Source organism: Notamacropus eugenii, chromosome 2 (genome assembly GCF_028372415.1).
Source record: "Notamacropus eugenii isolate mMacEug1 chromosome 2, mMacEug1.pri_v2, whole genome shotgun sequence".
Taxonomy (NCBI): Eukaryota; Metazoa; Chordata; class Mammalia; order Diprotodontia; family Macropodidae; genus Notamacropus; species Notamacropus eugenii.
In genome coordinates this window covers 26,477,648-26,497,049 of record NC_092873.1, presented here as the reverse complement: position 1 = coordinate 26,497,049, position 19,402 = coordinate 26,477,648, and the positions used below count along the sequence as shown (strand labels likewise).

Genomic DNA, 19,402 nt, shown 5'->3' with positions numbered 1-19,402 from the left:
TCATGAAAATGAGTCTTCCTGACTCTAGGCCTGGCGCTCATCCACTGTACTGCCTAGTTGCCCTCATCTCAGAGTGCACGTATTCAACTTCTCTCCAGTAAATTCATCTTTGAAAGCAAGCACTGGTCCAAGACCTAGGGTTGGGGTCCTTAAAAAGTGGAGTTATCCCCTTGGCTTTTGCTTTATCCTCTTCTGTATCTAACTTCTAAGGGGCCCTCTCTGGGGTGGGAGCTACTAAGTAGTTTTTGTTAAAGGAAAGCCCCCATGTTGCCTAAACAGGAAGAATGAGGGCAGGAAGAGGGCCTGGCACAGAGTTAGGCTGGAGGGAGAGTGAGTTGCATTGACAACTGTGGGCACAAAGTGTGTGGTCAGAACAGATATTTCATTATTGAATCTTTGAAAATGTTTTTGATAGTTTGGTGATGATATCAGGGCTTAATGGAGTGAGGCAGGCAGATCCCAAAGTGGAATTAGAAACATCCTTCCCAGCTCCCTGTCATGGTCCTGCCTGGGCCTCAGTTTTCCTCTCCTCACACCGTAGTTGATTCCCCTGAGCCCTCCTTAAATGTTGGGAACATCAGGGAGCCCCATATAAGATGCTCCTGGGCAACATATGATGTCAACAGCATACTCTGTCTCCTTTCCCTTTCCCTTTTCTTTCCCCTTCCCCTCTGCCTGGTCCTGCTCTGCCCTGCCACAGGCTCGCCAAGAAGTCTTGGTTTGGTAACTTTATCAATTTGGAGAAAGAAGAACAGATCTTTGTGGTCATCAAAGACAAGCCGCTGAGCTCCATCAAGGCTGACATCGTACATGCCTTCCTCTCGGTAAGGGACCAGGGACTCAAGGCCACTGACTCAGAGCTGCCCCTGTGAAGGGAGCCTTGGCCACAAGGCTGCTGATGGATGCACCCAGATCAAAGAGAAAATGGAGGCCAGGTCTTCCATCCTTTTCATTGCTCCACGCTGAGTCTGATGAGTGGCCACTGGTCCCCTTCTCAGCTGCTACTGCAGTCACTGGGGACCCCAAGGTGCCACCCACTGCCTCATTAATGACAGTGGTGGCTAGCATGCATAGAACCCTTTAAGGCTTGCAAAACACTTTTCCAAATGTCTCATCTGATCCTCACAACTGGGGCTACTATTACCCCTGTTCAAAAGATGAGGAAATGGAGGCAAAAATTGCCCATGGTGACATGGCTAGGAAGTATAAGACTGGATCTGAACTTGGGTCCGCCTGGCTCCAGGGCTCTGTGCACTGTTCTAGAAGAGAATGGTTTGCTCACTGGGGAGGCAGAAGAGCTGTCTTTCATATCATCCCAAGGCAGGGACACAGACCTCTCAACTTCAATTCTCTCCTATCAGCAAGCTCTGAATACAACCTACCCAGATTAATATTGGTTGGCTTATAGGAGAGAGAGCAGTCTGACCCTGGGGGGACCAGGCTCTGTTTGGTGTGGAACTCAGAATGGAGAGCCCTATGTCATGGTACTGAGTCTGGGACATAAGTGAGGATATGCAGATCATGTTGGGGCTGCCCCTTCCCAGACAATCTAGATGGGTCACCTGGACGCTTCTATCCTCTCTTGACCCATGGTGCTTGAGAACTCTAATGTTCATGAGAACCAAGTACTCTATCCATAGAAGGCTAGGTATGTGAGGCTGCAGCCAGGAGGACCCCCCCTAGACCTGGGTAGAATCTGTCCTGTTGAGGGAACCCTCATAGTCACCAGCTGAAGTCTGGGTCTTCATGGACTCACAGATCAGCTTCATGGCATTTAAAAAATCCTCTCCATGTCCTGAAAACTGCCCCTTTGTTGGGGGCTCCAGGCCCACTGAAGCTTGGGTTTCAATGCATCTGGCATCCTCCCCTGCCATGCTCATGTTCTCCCACCACCAGATAAACCCCACCCTGAGTCCCAGTTGGGTTTTCTTTGAAGGAACGCCTCTAAGTCTCGACTCATTTGCAAAACTGAGCTAACAGATGAGCTCAGAGCTTAGCGAACGTTACCCGCTTTCCCAGTGATTGACTGGGCCCTATGTCAGATTTGGATGGCCCATCCCACATCCCCACTCCTAAGAGTCTCTTTCCCTAGCCCTCTTGTGAAGCCAAGGAAGGCCTTCCATCAGAGCCCCCCTGCAGGGGCACCCCCGGCCCCTCCCAGGACCTCAGCGTCCTCCCCCCTGCTGCTCCCTCACAGATTCCCAGCCTCAGCCACAGCGTCATCTCTCAGACCAGCTTCCGAGCAGAGTACAAGTCCACAGGAGGACCAGCTGTCTTCCAGAAGCCAGTCAAGTTCCAGGTGGATATCACCTACACAGAAGGCGGAGAGGCCCAGAAGGAGAACGGGATCTACTCAGTCACTTTCACACTTTTGTCAGGTGATGCCCCGAGTCCCAGGAGCAGAGCTTGGGGAGGGGGGACAGGGGTGGAGAACAAGTCTTCTGGCCAAGTCCTTCGAGGCTTGGTCACCGTCCTGTACCAGAAGGGGAAGAGGATGCCTCCTGGGAATCCTTGGAGTTTGGCCTGAAAGGGGGGGGGCCTGGCAGAGACCCCTGTCCCCTTCTTCCTATCTAGGGATCCTCCCTGGTCTTCCAGCTGATGAGGCACAGAAAGGAGGGGCAAGGGGCCTTCTGGGGTCAGAGGGGCAGGCTGGGGGGACGCAGCTGTTTCTGCCACCAGGACCCAGTGGTTCCCTTGCAGTCCAGTGACCAGGCCTCTCCTCCACCCCACCCCACCTTCTCCAGGTCCGAGTCGTCGCTTTAAGAGGGTGGTGGAGACCATTCAGGCCCAGTTGTTAAGCACACACGACCAGCCATCCGTCCAGCAATTATCAGGTGAGCTGTTGGCCCACCTCCCCAGTCAGGGGAGGAGATACTATGGTACAGTGTGGTCCAGTGGGGAGAGGCCAGGAGAGCAGGGATGAGCAGCGCAGATCCCCCACCTCCCATGTCTGGGGAAAAGGGGCTTCTGTTGGACAGATGCCACCCCAGTCCTCCCCACACCCCGTCCCGCTGCTGCAGCCTCATCTCCTTGCTCCTGGCTCTGCCTTCCCACCCCCCAGCCTCTGCCTCCCTCAGCGCCCCGCCACTCTGCCACACCTGCCCCTGTGCTCAGTGAGCAGAGCCCCTGCCCAGCCAGAGCAGGGGCCAACCAAGCCAAGCAGAACCATGGGCCATCCTCAGCCACCAGAGGCTCCAGGCATCTCTGACCGACCGGGGCACGCCTTGCCATGTGACCACACTAAAAGGAGCCCTCTTGTCCACTGTAGAAACCCCCCATTCAGCTCCAGGACTAAGCTGGGGAGCTGTGTTTAAGGGCCAGAAGGTGGCCACCAGCTACGAGAGTAGCCTCTGAGACTGTAGCAGGTAAGGCACTCCCAGCCTCGGCCAGGTGGCCTCTTTCTCATCCTCAGCGGGGGAGCCAGGGAGGGGAGGGAAGGGGAGGGGAAGGGGCCAGCCAGGTTTCCCCTCCTCAGTTCCTCTTCCCCTCTCTGGGCCAGCCAAGGCCATAATTAGGCCTGCCTGAGCCTCTGTGGGGAGCAGAGAACACGGCCCTGGAGAAAGGGACTCAGGAGCCCCTCACCCAGGGGCCACCCTGCTGTCCCCAGGTGCACTGCTCTGCCTGGCTGGAGGAGAGAGTCCAGAAGGAGGCCTCTGCAGGGGCCAGGAAGGCACACCCAGCCTTTCCTTTCTGCTCTTATGTTCCTTCTGCCTTCCTATCTTCTCCCCACCCTGCTCAGAGGAACCAGCTGCCCAGTACAGGGGGTGGGGAAGGGTGGGGAGCAGGGAGGGAGACAGACCTCTGAGGAAGCAGGCTCAAGGAGTAGCAGGAGAGCGTCCCTGTGGGACAGCCCGAGAGCCAAAGGAGTGGGAAGACAGACAGACAGGCAGGCAGGCAATCAGATGGATGGACGGACAGGCAATCGGACAGACAGGTGGACTGGCAGACAATTGGACAGACAAACAGGCAGGCAATCAGACAGACAGGCAGGTAGATTATCAGACAGACAGCCACCCAGCCTGTCAGACACAGCCCAAGTAAACTCAGCTTTTCCTACTGAGGCCCTTAAGATGGACATCAGGTGTTGGCAGGAGGGTGAGCTCTGCTGGGCCAGGCCCCACAAGTGACAGTCCAGCCTTTCCCTATTCCTCCACTCCCATTCCAGTAGCTTTCCAAGCTTCTCCACTTCCAGCAGACCCCACCCACCCCTGCCTTCCATCTCTCCATCCAACTGTCCATGCGTTTCTCAAATGCCCACTGAATGCCCAACTCTATCCTGGGTGCTAGAGAGCCAAGCCCGAGCCCACCTGCCCCTGCCTGCCAACAGCCCCCCTGGTCTCTAGCCTCATCTTCTCCCCTGTCCCTCCCTCCCTCCCTGCCCCTATTCTTTCTCCAGCTTCCCATCCAAGCCCTGAACCTACATTTTGCTCTCTTTTCCATCCTGTACCTTCCTCTGCCCTCTTCTCCTTTCTAGGTGTCTTCTCCCATAAGCCTAGGGCCAGAAAGGAAGGAGGGAGACCAGGAGGCAGGGAAGGGTGGGAGCATGACCCAAAGGAGAAATCAGATATGTGGAAGTTGGAGCTTAGCCCCTGTGGCCAGAAGCTGCCCAATGGGAAGGCCCTAAGGATCCGATCAGGGGAAGGAGAAAGGGGTGAAGGAAGCTAAAACCCTCGAAGGCTACCTTGGAGGCAGGGTTATGGAGAAATGAATGGGGAAGTCTCATGGGCTCAGGGCCCCTGGGTAGGATGGAGGCAGGCATTCTTCCTGCCCACCTGAGATTGGCATCCTGGGCTTTCAGGGGGACAGAATTGTAAGCAAGCTTAGCTTGGAGGCCTCAGGCTAAGGAGCCCTGTAGAAAGTAGGGGGTTGGAAGGAGGGGGCCTCTTCATTCCCTTCCAGCTTGGAGATACCTGGGCCTAGCACAGAGGTCCCTCCACCCCTGTATGGGTGGAGCACCCCTGATATTTTCATCCCTCAGCACCAGTGGCCTGTCTGGGTCAGAGGGGCACCCCCTTCTCTGTATCTTGCTGAATATTGTGGAGTGCACTGTCTTTGTGTCTGTTCATGTTATCTGCATGTGCCTCTGGCTGAGGACTGAGCTGGGGTGCTCTTGTGCCCCCCGGCCCGTGCTTGCTCCCCTCATCATGCTTCCCTGCTCGGCTTGCCTCACTCTACCCTTTCCCTGGCTGAACTCTGAACTATGGGGTGCACAGGCTCAGGCTTCCAGGACTCACCTGCAGGTTGGTGCCCGCTCTGTGCTGAACTCAGGGGCAGTGCTAGCTGCTTCGAGCTGGCAGAAGGGCAGCCCCTTCCAGTGCTGAGCTGCCTCTAAGGGACTTTTACTCCCTCCAGGCTATCTGCCAAGGGCACGGGGAGATGACACCAAAAGGGTAGCACTGTAGGGACCTTGCCCTCCCTCCAAGGATCCAGGACATAGCTCAGGGGGGAAATACCTCAGAAGCACTAGGCTGGTTGGTGTCCTCTCCATCCCACCCCCATACTATACCTCTTGCCAAGCCCCTTAGGAATGAGGCCCCTGAAGAAACCACTGGCAGTAGGCCCATCGCCCAGGCTCAAGTTCAGCCTTGCTACCCATGCTCCTTGAGGGCCATGGGAATGGCCTTACCTGCCCCACCAGCCTACTCTGTGACTGGGAAGAGAAAGCAGCAGGTCATATGTTATAGTGGCGACCCTTGAAAAATTTGGGTTTTTCTCTGTAAAATGAGGGTAGTGAACCAGTTAGTCCCTGAAGTCCTTTTCAGCTCTCAATCTATGATCCTATGATTCCTGGGGACCCAAGGACAGCCGTGCACTAGTGGCCAGCAGCTGAATGGACTTGCAAGGGAAAGACTAGCTAGGCTACCACTGTGGAAAGAGTGCTTGCAGAAGCATGGGAGGCCAGAGTAAGGCTACCTTGCCTCCTCAAGCCAACACAGTACAGGAGCATTGCTTTCCCTAGGTGGGTGTTGATAAGATCTGAGCATACTGCCCAGGGCTGGAGGAGGTTAGTTCCCACAGCTGAGTTCCCCCAGGACAGAGCCAGCCCTAGGAGGAGGCCTCCACTTCCCCAGGTGTCCTGGGCCTGGTATCAGCTGCTGGGCTCCAGAATGCTTTTGCAGAGCAGTCCAGTCTGGGAACTAGACCCTATTCCTCCACGTCAGTCAATAAATGTGTATTACTTGCCTGTGCCAGGCACTGTGCTAAGCACTAGGGATACAAAGAGAGGCAAAAGACTGTCCCTGCTCTAATGGTGCAACATGCAAACAAGGATGTGCAATCAGACTGGAGTCAGTGTAAATCAGCAGAGGGAAGGGGATCACTAAGGACTTCTTGTAGAAGGTAGGATTTTCACTTCAGGTGTGAAGGAAGAAGCCAAGAACTGTGGGAGTGAAGGGGAAAATGCCTGGAGTCGGGAAAAGGACTGTCTTGTGGGAGGAACAGAAAGGGCGTTAGTGTTGCTGTGTAAGCTATAAGGAGACTGGAAGGAGGAGGGAAACATCTCATTTGTAATCCTAGGCGACTGGTGATGTCCTTAACAGGAACAGGAAGGTAAGAGGATTTGAGGGGAAAAGATAGTGAGTTTTGGACATGCTGAGTTTAAGATGTTCACAGGGCTTCTAGTATGAGATATCCAATAAGGATTTTGAGATGTGAGGGCAGAAGAGAGGTTAGGGCCTAGGTGAGTAGATCTGAGATTCATCAGCATAGGGATGATCATTGAATCCATGGGGGCTGAGGAGGTCACCAAGTAAAACAATATAAAAGGAGAAGAGGCCCTGGGGCAGAATCCTGAGGGACACTTATGGTTAGAGGATGGGAAGTCAAGGCCCAGGAAGAGGTAAGGGCTCAGTCAGAGGGGTCAAGCTGAGATAAACACCTGGCTAGCCAGCTGCCTGGCTCACAAAGTGGTCTGAGAGGAGGAGCGCTTGCCTGTCAGGAGGACCCATGCTCTTTCACAGTCCTCATCTCTTCTACCCCTGGTGACCAAGCTGCCAGTGCCTAACATAGCAGGGATAGACTCAAATTCTTGGGGTGAGGTCAAGGGAATGTAGAGGCTCACAGTGAGCCTTCTCTCTTGGCCCAGGGACAGAGAAGAAAGGGGGAAAGACCCCAAGGAACTCCTTCCCAGGCCTGGCTTCTGGGGAGCTGCAGCTCTCAGAAGGGAGGAGTATCTCTGTTTTCATATCTTGAGTGCTAGTCACTGTCAACCCTCACTTTGTGAAGTCTCATCTCCCATGCACTTGCATCCTTCACTGTTCTGCCAGAGTGCCCTCTCTTTTCATTTAGTTTGGGTCCTACTGTTCTGGAATCCTCTGAATCCTCTGCTAGACAACTCGATTTGATTTCAGCGAGTGCTTACAAGCACCTACTGTGTGCAAGGCCCTTCTGGGGCCACAAAGACAATCAGATGAATGACAGTCCTAACCCTTAAGGAATTTCTAACAGACCAACCCTCCTCTGGGGCTTCATGACAGATTGGATAAGTGTCTTTTCTCCACCTCCAGATAATTGGGGAAAATGTCCACAGGATAGGGTCAAGCATTGAACTCAGCAGCACACCACTAGAGACTTCTGAGTTCATGTTATTTCACCAATACTCTAAAGTTGGTCCTTCCCTCCATCCACAGAAAGGAGAGTCAAGAGGATTAACTGGGTAGTGCAGTGGACAGAGAATTAGAGCCAGGAAAACATGAGTTCAAATCTAGCCTCAGACACTTACTAGCTGTCTGAACCTGGGCAAGTCACTTAACACTCTTTGCCTCAGGTTCTTCATCTATAAAATGGAGATCATAATAGCGCCTTCCTTCCAGGGTTGTTGTGAGGCTTAAAGGAGATGACATTTATAAAGCTTTTTGCAAACCTTAAAACACTCCCACACTGGCTTTTTTCCCTAAGTGTTTCATCATTCATCCTCAAGTCTTGTTGGAGCAGACGTGGTTCAAGTTCAGTTTACTAACCCCCACCCCACTTCCCTTTCCCATCGAAAACGTAAGGTAGAAAGAGAGGCCAGACATGAAGCCAGAGTGAGAAGTGATCCATGGCTAGCCCTTGTCCTTCATCAGTGTTCAAGTAATGTTAATGGACTGAGAAGAATGTCCCCAGCGTAAAGCTGGATGGAGGGAGTGGAACACATGTGGAGGATTTGTTGGGCACATAGAATGAGAATGGGTTTTGGTCCCCAACTGTGGGGAGGAACCACAAGGATCAGGTCACATGTTACTGTCCCCCACAGAATGTAAGTTTTCTGAAGCCTGGAATTCTGCATCTCCAGAACCTAGCACAGTACAGGTGTTCAAGACACTTTTGTTGACTGGTCACTGATCCCTCCAAGTGTTTCTGAAAATCCATGTATTTTCCCCCTTTCCAGTCCTTCTGGCATCTTCCTTCAGGGAGTCCTTGAAGAATATTAGCATTAGGCTAACCATGATATCTATCACCTCCTTAAGGGCCCTGGGATCATCTTGGTCTGGGCTTGGAAACACAAACTGTGCCATGTTCTCTTACTCTTCCTCTACCAATTCTGAGATCGTTTTTCATTTCCAGTGTGTTAGCTATTCCTCTTTCCATGTGAATATCTTGCTTCTAGGTAGATAAACAGGACTGAAGGACTTTGACTTCATTGCCATTACACCATCTTCCCTAAATAACAAGTCCACTCCATCCTCCTCCCTGCTGTGGTTGTGTCAACCCTGTTCTCCACCGAGATACTCGTGAAGTACAGTGCCTGGAACACAGTCGGCACTTAATAAATGTTTATTCCTTTCCCTGTTTTCAGTCTTTTGTGTTGAGACCACGAGCTCCTTGAGGTCAAGGGTTGTCTTCTGTTTGTCTGGTTGGTTGTGTTTTTGCCTTTTTCTGTATCTCTAGCACTTAGCCCATAGTAGTGCCTAGCACATCTTCTAAGGCACATAACAAACGTCTATGATTGATCTGGTCCTTAGGTTCCTCTTCCTGCCAGCTTATGGATGAGTCCTCTTCAAATCAGAGTTTATCTGAGAGGTCCCTTTATAGCCACATCTGACTCTTTGTAAATATTTCTTCCTCCACTTTTTTGTCAGGATCACTTATATTTACGTTGTCAGAATTTTGATTCTGAGAGCCTTCTCTTGTCCTTTTAAAGTCTCTTACCATGGGATCTCTGAACTCTTTGAAGTCTGCTTTCCTCCATTATAGTGTCCAAATCCAATTGTGTTCAATATTCCCCTTCCCTCATGGGTTATTAGGAACTCTCCTGATGACATGCATGGGGACTTAATTCTCCCCAAGATTCCCTGACCACCACTTCCATGGTCAGAACTGAGGCTAGAGTAGCAGCTGCCTTCATCACTGAAGAATGACGTGTCAATGAGGTGAAAAGAATGAGACTATCACAAATGACATCCCGCTAGTTAACCCTATCCCACACTACTGCGTTTCTCCCTTGGGCCAGTTTGGGCCCTGGTGCTAGAGAAGTATCATCCATACTCTCCATCTGCTCCATAGGTCTTGTCATTTCTGACTCACTTTCCAGGGATCCTCACCCACATAGTCTCTACCATACTCCCCCTCAGGTACAGAGATGTGCAAACTGATGGACATCTTCTCAAGTGACTAGGAGACCCCATCACCCTCTTATCACATCTTTTATCTTTGAACAAATGCTGACATTTCTGTATTCTGGCCATGTTTCTCATCCCAGCACTCAGCACAGTTTTGGCATTTGGTTCCCCATGATCAACCTTCAGGCTCACTCAGCTGCTCCCAAGCTTCTCTGGGAGGCCACCCTCTCCCCCTCCTCTTTCTTTCCATGGCTCACTGGGCACCCTCTCCCCTCATACTGGTCCTTCTCTCACACAGCAGATGTCCTCCATGTCATCCAATCTTAGAGCTGTTGGGACAGATTTTTCTCTTGTTCAGGTTCACTAGTCTCTCAGCTCTTTGCCAGGAGCTCATTATTCTAGGACTCCAGCTGTCATCCAGTTGTCATTTGGTGCAACTCATGGGTGCACAGATCATAGGGTCAACCCACCCATTTTATAAAAGAGGAAGTAGAGGCCTAGAGAGGGGAAGTCATTGACCTGAGGTCACCCAAGTGACTCAAACCCAACAATGTTCCATTGTACCACACTGTCTCTCCTAGTCACTTCCTGGGCAGCTTCTCTTTTTTCTACCAAGGGCTTGAGCATGGCCTGAAAGGAGAGAGTAAAGCAGAAGACATTCTCCGGTAGCTCGCGAGCCCTCCAAGTTGGAGGATACTCCCTCTGAGGGTGGCTGTGTCCAGTGCACTGAGGCCTCAGCCCCCAGAGTCAGGCCACCCTCCATTTGGGCTGGTAGGCCAAATCCTATAACAGCCTGCCAGCTGGAATGGAGGGCTCCCCCAAACTCTCCACTGGCTCAGATTTGAGGCCTGAGTCGCAGGCGAGGGTCTGAAGGGCTCCATCTAGCCCCCAGCATCTCCCTCTCTACAGGATTTCCCAGGGCAGAGGCTTCTTTGCCTGTGGCCTCCATGATCAGCCTCCTCCCATCATGAAGAAAACAGCCAAATTCCCTTGCAGGAGGAGATATCTTTGCTCTGGGCTCTTGGCGGTGGGAGATCTTTTCTTCCAAGCCAAGTTCTTCCTGCATAGATTCTGTGGGCTCTGAAACAGTCTCGTTCAGAGCTCCTGGCTCCCAGCTATTGTTCCTCTCATTCTAACAAGGATAGGCTGTAGGGCAGGGGGTCCCTGAGTGTCTGGAGAGCTGCTTCCTCTGGGCACCTATAAGTCGGCCCCTTTAAAGGCAGTGATTCTCATTCATTCCAAAGTACTGAATACATGCCAAGCACTGTGCTGCGTGCCCCCTGCAGGGGAAAGAACTGTGTGTACAAATAATTCAGTAAAAATAGATCCAAAGTCAGTTTGAGGTCATAGCAAGGGAGTGGACCAAGCATATCCTAGGGCAAGAATCAGGAGTGACCTCTTGTGACCCTGAGGACGAAGTCTGGCAGGATTTAGGGATGGATTTTAAGACAAAAGCAATTTATGTGTAAGGGACATCCAAGGTACATGTGGCAAGGAGGTTGGTGTGGCTGTGATGTATGGCCCGGGAGGAAGCGCCGTGTGAAGTCAGTCTGGATGGGGCATCCGGCAGCATGGAGACCAGCATGGCCATGATGTATGGCGTGGGAGGAGGCACCGTGTGAAGTCAGTCTGGACGGTCTGGCTTTAACTGACAGTGATTTTGCACTCAACGCTGAAGACTTCGGGAAGTTCTGGAAGCCCCTGGTATGGGGAGTGACGCAGTCAGATACGTGACTTAGGAGTATTGATGTGACCACCGTGAGGAAGAAGGAGAAAAGAACAATCCCAGCCCTCAAGGAACTCTAATGGAGGTGGAGAGAACAAAATGTACAAATACATACAAAATAACCCCAAGAGAGTTTGGCAAGGGAAGCCCTTATCAACTGGGGCGTGGAGGAATGAAAGCATTCCAGGCAGGGGGATAGCCACTGAAAAGATATGGTGATGGGAAGACTGTAAAGTGCACAGAGAGAAAAGTGTCAGAATTCTGGAAAGCCCAAGTGATGAGGGCTTGAGAAAGAGGTGTGTTATGGAGGCAGCGCTGGCAAGACTTGGCTCCTTGGTGGGTGAGCAATCTGAGATGCCACAGGCTGGAAGCCCAGAGGACTGAAAGGACCTGGGTGCCCCCAGTAGTCAGACGGAAGTCTGGGGCAGCCAGGGAATGTGTTCAGTTTTGGATGCTTCGAGTCTGAAATGCCTATGGGATGTCCCATTCAAGATATCCAAGGAGCAGTTGGTGATGCAAACCCGAAGGGCAGGAGCAAGAATCTGTGTGGAGACGATCTTTGAGCCCATGGGACACCTCAAGAGAGAGAAAAGAGAAGGGGTTCCAGAATAGAATCCACATATAGTGAACTGGACCCAAATAAAGATCTAAGAAGAGACTAGGAAGGGGCACTTAAACATACGGTGACAAAACAAAGCCAAGAGAGAAGAGTATTACAGATGCTCAGAAAAGGGGTGATCAACCACGTCAAAGGCTGCAGGGAGATCAGGAAAGGTGAAGAGGAAGAAAAGACCATTGGAACTGACCATTAAAAGAGAAGATGGGGAGAAAGAATGGGGAAGGGAGAGGGAATAAGAGGATGAGAAAGAGAGAGATAAATAGGGGGAAGAGAGGTCAAAGGAAGAGGGAGGAGGAGGAGAGAGGGGAAGAAAGAGGAGGAGAGAGTGAGGAGAGAGGGGAAGGAGAGATAGGAGGGAAGGATAGAGAAGGGGAGGAGAGACAGAGAGGAGAAGGAAAGAGAGAAAAGAGAAAAAAAGCAGAACAAAGAGGAAAGTGGGAGGAGGGAAGAGAGAGGGGGAAAAGAAGGAGAGGAGGAAAGGAGGAGGGAGAGGAAGAGAGTGGCAGAGGGGGAGGAGAGAGCAAGAGAGAGAGAAGGAGGGGAGAAAGGAAGGAAAAGAGAAAGAGAGAGGAGAGGAGAGAGAGATTTAAATCTCTCTAGATTTAAATTTAAATTTCCAGACACAGTTCCATGCTAAGTGTAAGGGACCCTGTGTTCCTTCCTGCTCCAAGCAGGAAAGATTTCTGGGCTTCAGACTCTCTATAGCCACCGTGCTTGACCATGCTTGGTCCCCTGTTTGGGACACAGTGCTCTCAGGCTATTCACCTGTTGAAGGCTCTTAAGCCAGACATCCGAGATGCCTATTGGCATTCTCACTTTCCAGACCCATGTGGGTGCCCGTGGTGGAAAGCACTGAGGCAGGCTATAGCTAAGAGCAGCATGTTGATCCATCAGCCAAGTGTACACTGGCCTTCCTCCCCATGCAGAGCAGCACCCTGGGATACATAGAAAATGTATCAAGAAAACTAACAGCCACTCCCTGGGAGGTGACTGCAATTATTACCTCCATTTTACAGAGAGGAAACTGAGGCAAACAGGGTCATGCAGCTAATAAGTGTCTGAGGCTGGATTTGAACTCAGGAAGCCAGGTGGCACACCTGGGTCTGGAGTCAGGAAGAACTTAATTCAAACCTGGCCTCAAATACTCACTTGCTGTGTGACCCTGGGCAAGTCAACTTCGACTGTTTGCCTCAGTTTCCTTATCTGTAAATGAGATGGATGATAGCACATACCCAGCAGAGTTGCTGTCAGGATTGGATGAGATGTTTGTAAAGCACTTAGCCCAGTGCCTGGCACATCGTAGGTTAGACAAAGCCCAGCTACTCGTCTTTGACTTGGCCTGATTTGGGTGGAGCAGGGGGGTCCAAGGAGGCTGGCCCTATGCCACCCTCCCTTCTTCAGGCAGACCTGAATGGCTCTGGGAAATGGGGAGATGTGGGCAGGAGCAGCCACAGCGGCCACCTTCCCAGAGGGAGGCTGCTCCAGAGACCTTGGAGCACAGGGAAGGGCCCAGAGGGGCTGCCCAGTGGATGCCGAGGGCCGAGGGCCCGGCACAAACCCACTTTTACATTTCTCCCTCCCTCCTCTCTCCGTTCTGTGCTCCAGACACCACTAACTGTATGGAATTGATGACGGGGAGGCTTTCCAAATGTGGTAAGAACTTCCCTCCCGCCTTTCCCCCTCCCTCTGCCCTCACAGTCCTCCTGTCTCCCAAGTCCACATCTTTCCAGCCCCACCCACAGCTGCTGTCCAGGCACACAGCCCCGGCCACCCAGTGCCCTGCTCTTCCTCACGGGGCGTGTCGGGGGTTCCCGCTGCTTTCCGCCCCTACCCTATAGATAGGGAAGCTTTGAGAGGCAACATGGCCTTCCCCAGGCAAGTGGTGCCCCGTCCCACCTCGCTTCCCTGGGTGCTCTCTGGTTACTCACTCCACTCTCCTGAGGATGGGCTCTCAGGGTGCCCATGGGAGGATGTTTTCTCCTCCAGCCCATATCGCACACATACACTTCTAGCCATTCTCCCAGACACATGCACAGACACACACACACACACACACAGAGACACACACAGCCTTCTGGGGCCTTCCATAGTCCTCAGGAACAGGGTCCTGAGACCAGATGGGCCCATGGATGGTCAGGAAGAGGGAAGCCTCAGATGAGATGCCAGGGCAGTCCTCCATGGTGGCAGGAAATAATTGGTCCCTTCTTACCCTTCAGGGCCATCCCAGAGACTTTGGTCTCTCTTGCCCTTTCGGGTGCCCTCATTCCATCCCTCTCCATCCTGCCCCAGGCTCAGTCCAGGATAAGCAGCCAAGGGGACTTTGAGCAGCAGTAGTAGCAGCCAGGCTGGGTGCTACACTTGAGGCCTGAGCAGGGCTTCCTGCCTGGGTCCCCTGGCTGTGCAGTTTCAGCAACTCTGCTCACTTGGGGTGGTGGAGGGCAGGAAGGAGCTGGCAGCAGCTGGCTGAGGCTCTGCTTCCCCTACCCTGGGTCTGAAAGCAACCCTGACCCCAGGGTGTCCATCCCCAAGGCCTGTTCTCCAGGAGTCAGTCGATCTACTCCAAGGTGCTCTGACATGTGCCCCTCAGTGGGAGCTCCCTTCACTGCAAGACTCTTGTACTGGTAGGCCCAGGTTCAGACTCATGGCAAAGGCAGGCAGGGAGGGAGAGAGACGGACCACGGAGAGACAGTTGGGGGTTGGGATCAGTGCTGGACCTCCAGGGAGAGGCAGAGTTACAAAGAGCCTCCCAGAGACCCAGACCCTTCCCTTCCCAGCTCAGAGCTCCTGTTTCCAGAGTGTGGAGGCTGGAGAGGCTAGCTTGGAGGGTGAGGTGGGAGCTGTGGTCTGCCCTCTGTGGCCTCTGCTTTGGGCTCTTCTGGACCAGAAGGCCCTCCCCTCCTTGGGGTCACCACACCTTCCCATCTCGGTTCCTTTGTTGGTCCCCATTTTCCCTTCCCACCCTCTGCTCTTCTGTCTGCTGCATCCATTGTCACTGAGGCACCTTGTCCAAAGCCACCTGGGTCAGGCCCCACTGACCTCCCAGATGGCACCGAGTGGAGGAAGTATTCCAGCTCAGGCTGCCCTCGGGATTGCTTGAATCTGGGGGAACAAAGGGGGACTTCCTGCTAGACTAGAGCAAGGTGATCTGGGCCCTTTTCATACAGAAATCCCAGAGCAGCTGGTCCTGGGGCCCAGCCAGGCTGAGACAAGCCTCAAGGAAGGGGCTTGTCAGAGAGAAGGGGGCACAGGACTAGGGGTCCCAGAGGGCGGTAGGAGCAGGACCCCCTGCCACACCTCTACCTTCACTAGAAGCCCTAAAACCTTGGCCAAGAGTTTGCTGATGCTGACAAAGCCCTCATCCCTCTCCTTGAAAGTGTATCCAGGCAGGTGGCCCACTGCCTTCAGACAGAATGGGGAGGATGGGCAGCCTGGGGGAATGCAAGGAGTAGGGTGAGTCTTAGCTCAGCCATCAACTTCACCGTGAGGTTACCGTGTGGTTATCAGCAAGTAACTTTAGCACCCTCTTCCCCAACCTCAGTTTTCTTATCTATGAAAGGAGGATGCCACCAGGTCTGCCTCTATATACTCTTCTGAAAGCTGATGCTCATGGCAGGAAATCAGACATTCTCAGAAGCCAAAGAACCAGCCCTTCCTCCCCTTCGCTGTCCCTCTCCTCCTCTTCCCCCATCGCAGCCCACCTAGTTGCCAAGCACGACTTTGAATTTGAAAGTCTGAGCCTTGCAGGCCCTGGGCAGGCAAGGCCTGGGCCTGAACCTCCTTCCGGATCCTTCTAGCCAAAGACCTGGATGGTTTCTTCCCCAGTCCCAGGCCTCTCTAGAACAGCTAGCATCCCCCACCCCACATTTTCCCTGGCTAGCCACTGTTGCAGGGTACCACCCTCTTCTGTGGCAGACAGACGGCAGAGGTGTCAGGGGCTCCTGGGGACCTTGTCTGGCAGTTTCCTTAGGGCCTCCTGGGCTTGGTGGGGTCTGGAAGGCCCTGTGGGCTGAGTCCTGCCCTCCCCTCCTTGCTTGCTGGCCTCCCCTTGTCCCCAAGAGCTCTGGCACCCTGGCATCCCTGGCACCCCTGGCTCTGGGTCTCTCATCACATTTGTTTTTCTTCCTTTCCCGTAAAGGCCCATGTTCATTTGTTTGTTTGTTTTCTCTCTCTCTTTTTCTCTCTCCTTCCCTCCCTTCCTCTCTCTCTCTCCCTCTCGTTCTCTCTCTTTTTTTTGTCTTCTGTTCTGTGTACCCAGGCAGCCCATTGCGTAACTTCTTTGACGTAATTAAACAACTTTTTTCAGACGAGAAGAATGGGCAGGTGGCCCACTCCCCCGGCACACCAACCAAGCCTAGCGCCCACAGCCAGCGGAGAGAGGCCGAGGCGCCTGCCGCCAAGTATCCAGGGGGCAGAGACAAGGCAAAGTCGGCCGCACCAGCCGCCACCCAAGAGCAACCCTAGAGACAGACTAACGCCTGCCCACCCCGAGTAGAGCTGCCCCTAACCCTAAGCACAGCGCTAACACCGCAAGCAAGATCCGAGGCCTCCGTAGAGCTGGCCTGGCTGCTGGCGGGATGGACAGAGCAGGCTGGCACTGCTGCCAGGGTGGTCGAAGGAGCTCGGGCTGCCCGGAGGATGGACTGTGTATATGTATACGACCATATAGATATTCTATATAGATATTATATATAAATATACATACATACATATAGATTTATAGTCGCGCTATGCTCTGGACACCCAGGCAGGGGAATAGGCAGGCCCACTGACAGACAGACAGATGGGCAGGCAGCACAGACACATAGCGCAGGTAGCACAGATTTCGCAAAGGCTGAGGATGGCGGGCTCTGGCTTGGGCATCTGGTCCTCCCTCCCTCTTCTCACCACCTTGTCCCAAAGGGGCTTCAGACTTTCCTGAGGTCCTGCTTGATTCACTCTAAGTGCTCTCTCTCTCTCCCTCCCTCTCCCTCTCTCTCTCTCTCTCTCTCTCTCTCTCTCTCTCTCTCTCTCTCTCTCTCTCTCTCTCTCTCTCTCTCTCTCTGTCTCCGTCCATCTGTCTGTCTCTGTGTGTGTGTCTCTCTCTGTGTCTTTGGGTCCGTCTCTCTGTGTTTCTGTCTCTCTCTGTCTCTGCGTCTCTGTCTCTCTCTCTGATGCCATGGCTTGTTTCCACTCTGATACCAGGAATTATCCCGAAAAGTTAACATGTCACCACCACCACCTGCCGCCTGACACCTTCTGTGCTTGGAGGACTCATGGATGGAAGGCAGCTGCTCCGGATTCAGTCCCTTCTCCTCCTGATCCTCCCTGGGCCCCCCCTCCTGCTTCGCCCCATGGCCTGTGGGGCTGGTGGCGCTCAGCTCAGTGAGGCCACTGAAGGAGCCCAGCACCTCTTCTCTAGGGAGGGATCAGCACAGCCACCCACCTCCTGCCTACCTGCCTGAGGATCGCTATGGGCGGCCTCTGGATGCCAGGAGCTCAACCCTACGCCAGCAGTGGGACAGCCCCCCCTCACCCCCCAAGGAGCAGCATTAGTGATACCTCGGTCATCCCAAGGCCCCTCCTCTCTGTCTTTCTCTTGCTTTGTTCTGTCCTATCTCTACTTGGAACTCCACCAGCCTCTTCATCTGTCTCCCCATCTCTGCCTCTCTCTGTCTCCCTCTCTTCTCTGTCTCTCCCTCTCTCTCTGTGTCTCTCCTCTCTATCATTTTCTGTCTCCATCTCTTTGTTCCCGTCTCTCTCTGTCTCTCTGTCTCCCCCTCTCCTTTTTTTGCATTGTTCTTTGGTTCTGTTTCATTGTGGGGGGTGGGGGAGCCTGACATTGTACTGGCTTCAGAGAGGCCATAGTGGTCACTGTGGAGGCAGAGCGGGGAGCGTGGGGCCCTAGAGCAGAGCCAGCTGCTGCCCCCCCCCAAGTCCAGGCTGGCCAGTCCCCCCTGCCGGGCCACACCCCACTCCCAGCCTTCTGCTCCCCAGGGGCGGACAGGGCCCACTTGGCGGCTGCTGCGCCAAGATCAGTATTAATTCCTTGCTATTTTCATTGACGCGATCTCTTTGGTTCTCTCTTCAGGGAAGAGGCAATGTTCTCAGTCTGTCTGCTTGTCTGTCTTGGTGTCTGTCTGTCCGGGGTTTGGGCCGTGGGCCAAGGCCTGGGCTGCTGGGGGCTCCACAGACAATGGCCCTCAGCAGATCAGAGCAGAGGCAGGGCCAGGGCAACACGAAGCTACTGTAAACCTTAAAAGAATTCCTGCAAGATATTTTTATAAACTTTTTTCCTTGGTTGTTTTTGGAAAAGGGGTGGGGGTGGGGTGGGGCCTGGCGCTGCGGGGGGCGGGCTGGACTTTGTGTTTCCGTTATTAGCTCTTGGTTATTTATATATACATATACATATATATATATTTAAAAAACCCACTCCGTTAGAGAGCTCTTCTGTTCTGTTTCCTTATCGTGTAGAGGCAACACCAAGTCCTATTGATTTGGGGGCGGGGCAGCCAAACTGGTGCCAGTTTCCCTCAAGGTGGAGCGTGGCCGGGACCAGACTTCCTCTGGGCCCAGGCCAGGGTGGGCAGGGCAGGCCCTGGGCCTCTGGGCCACTGTTCAGCACTGCAGGGTCTTTATGGAAAAGACACAAACGAGGACAAAGTCACAAGTTTTCTTTTCTACTCTGTGTTCTCTGTACATAATGCCGAGGAGTGTGGGGCAGGGTGGGGCAGGCCTCTTGATCCCCTCCCCAGTTTGGACTGGGTCCCCCTGCCCTCCTTCCTGCTAGGCCTTTGCTCCCTACCTTCCATCACTGCTCCCAGACTCAGGCTGCCTGCCTGCAGGTGGCTGCTGAGGGCTGGGCAGGGCGTGGTGCTGAGGGCTGACTGGTGGGCAGGCAGGTGGCCGAGGACAAGGGCAGTTTTTAATTGCATGCCTTTACTGTAATTAGTCCATTTTGCTTTTGATGTCTTTCCTGCCTCCCCTCAAAGCCCTACCCCCTCCTCCTTCTGTATAGGTTCATGGCACCTCAACAAAAAGCTGGGATTTCAATACAGAGGAAGAGTCCCGGCAAAGCCGAAGGCAGTCCAAGCAGGGCGGGGCTCCTCCACACACAGACATGAGGATAGCTAAAGCAATACCACTTGTCAGCCTTCCTTCCTTCTGATTTTGTACTTGGAACACAATGTACAAACACACACACAACACACACACACATACACACACACACACACACACACACACACACACACACACACACACACACTGGAAAATGGACAAAATCTCCATCTGATGTATTCCTTGTCAGATAACTGTGAGCAGCTTCCGTTCAGAAACAATAAATTCATTCAGTGAAGACATCAGCCAGCGGCTCCCGTGTGGCTGTGCATGCGTGTGCGTGTTCATGGTGGGGGAGGGAAGGGGACGACCCATGGGCCTCACCCCTCTTTAGGCTACTGGACCCAGTCCTGCTCCAAGGACCACAACCAACAGTGGTCTAGTGCTCCTTGCATCTGAGGAGAGCCAAAGCCTCCAGTTCCC

At 53.2% G+C, this 19,402-nt stretch overlaps 1 protein-coding gene across 2 annotated transcripts in view; it reads left to right on the top strand.

Annotated features, from left to right (window-relative positions):
• The window catches only part of BRSK2 (BR serine/threonine kinase 2), a 155,254-nt gene extending 137,084 nt beyond the window's left edge, over nt 1–18,170 (top strand). The window contains exons 16-20 of one of the 2 annotated variants that reach the window (XM_072639514.1): nt 701–824; nt 2,198–2,378; nt 2,745–2,834; nt 13,490–13,537; nt 16,140–18,170. In XM_072639514.1, the coding sequence (XP_072495615.1) occupies nt 701–824; nt 2,198–2,378; nt 2,745–2,834; nt 13,490–13,537; nt 16,140–16,345 (649 nt within the window). In that variant the 3' untranslated portion in view covers nt 16,346–18,170. Of the gene's footprint in view, nt 1–700; nt 825–2,197; nt 2,379–2,744; nt 2,835–3,268; nt 3,480–13,489; nt 13,538–16,139 lie in introns of those variants that run through there. The other variant, XM_072639515.1, reaches the window with a different exon arrangement.
• The last annotated feature ends 1,232 nt before the right edge of the window (nt 18,171–19,402 follow it).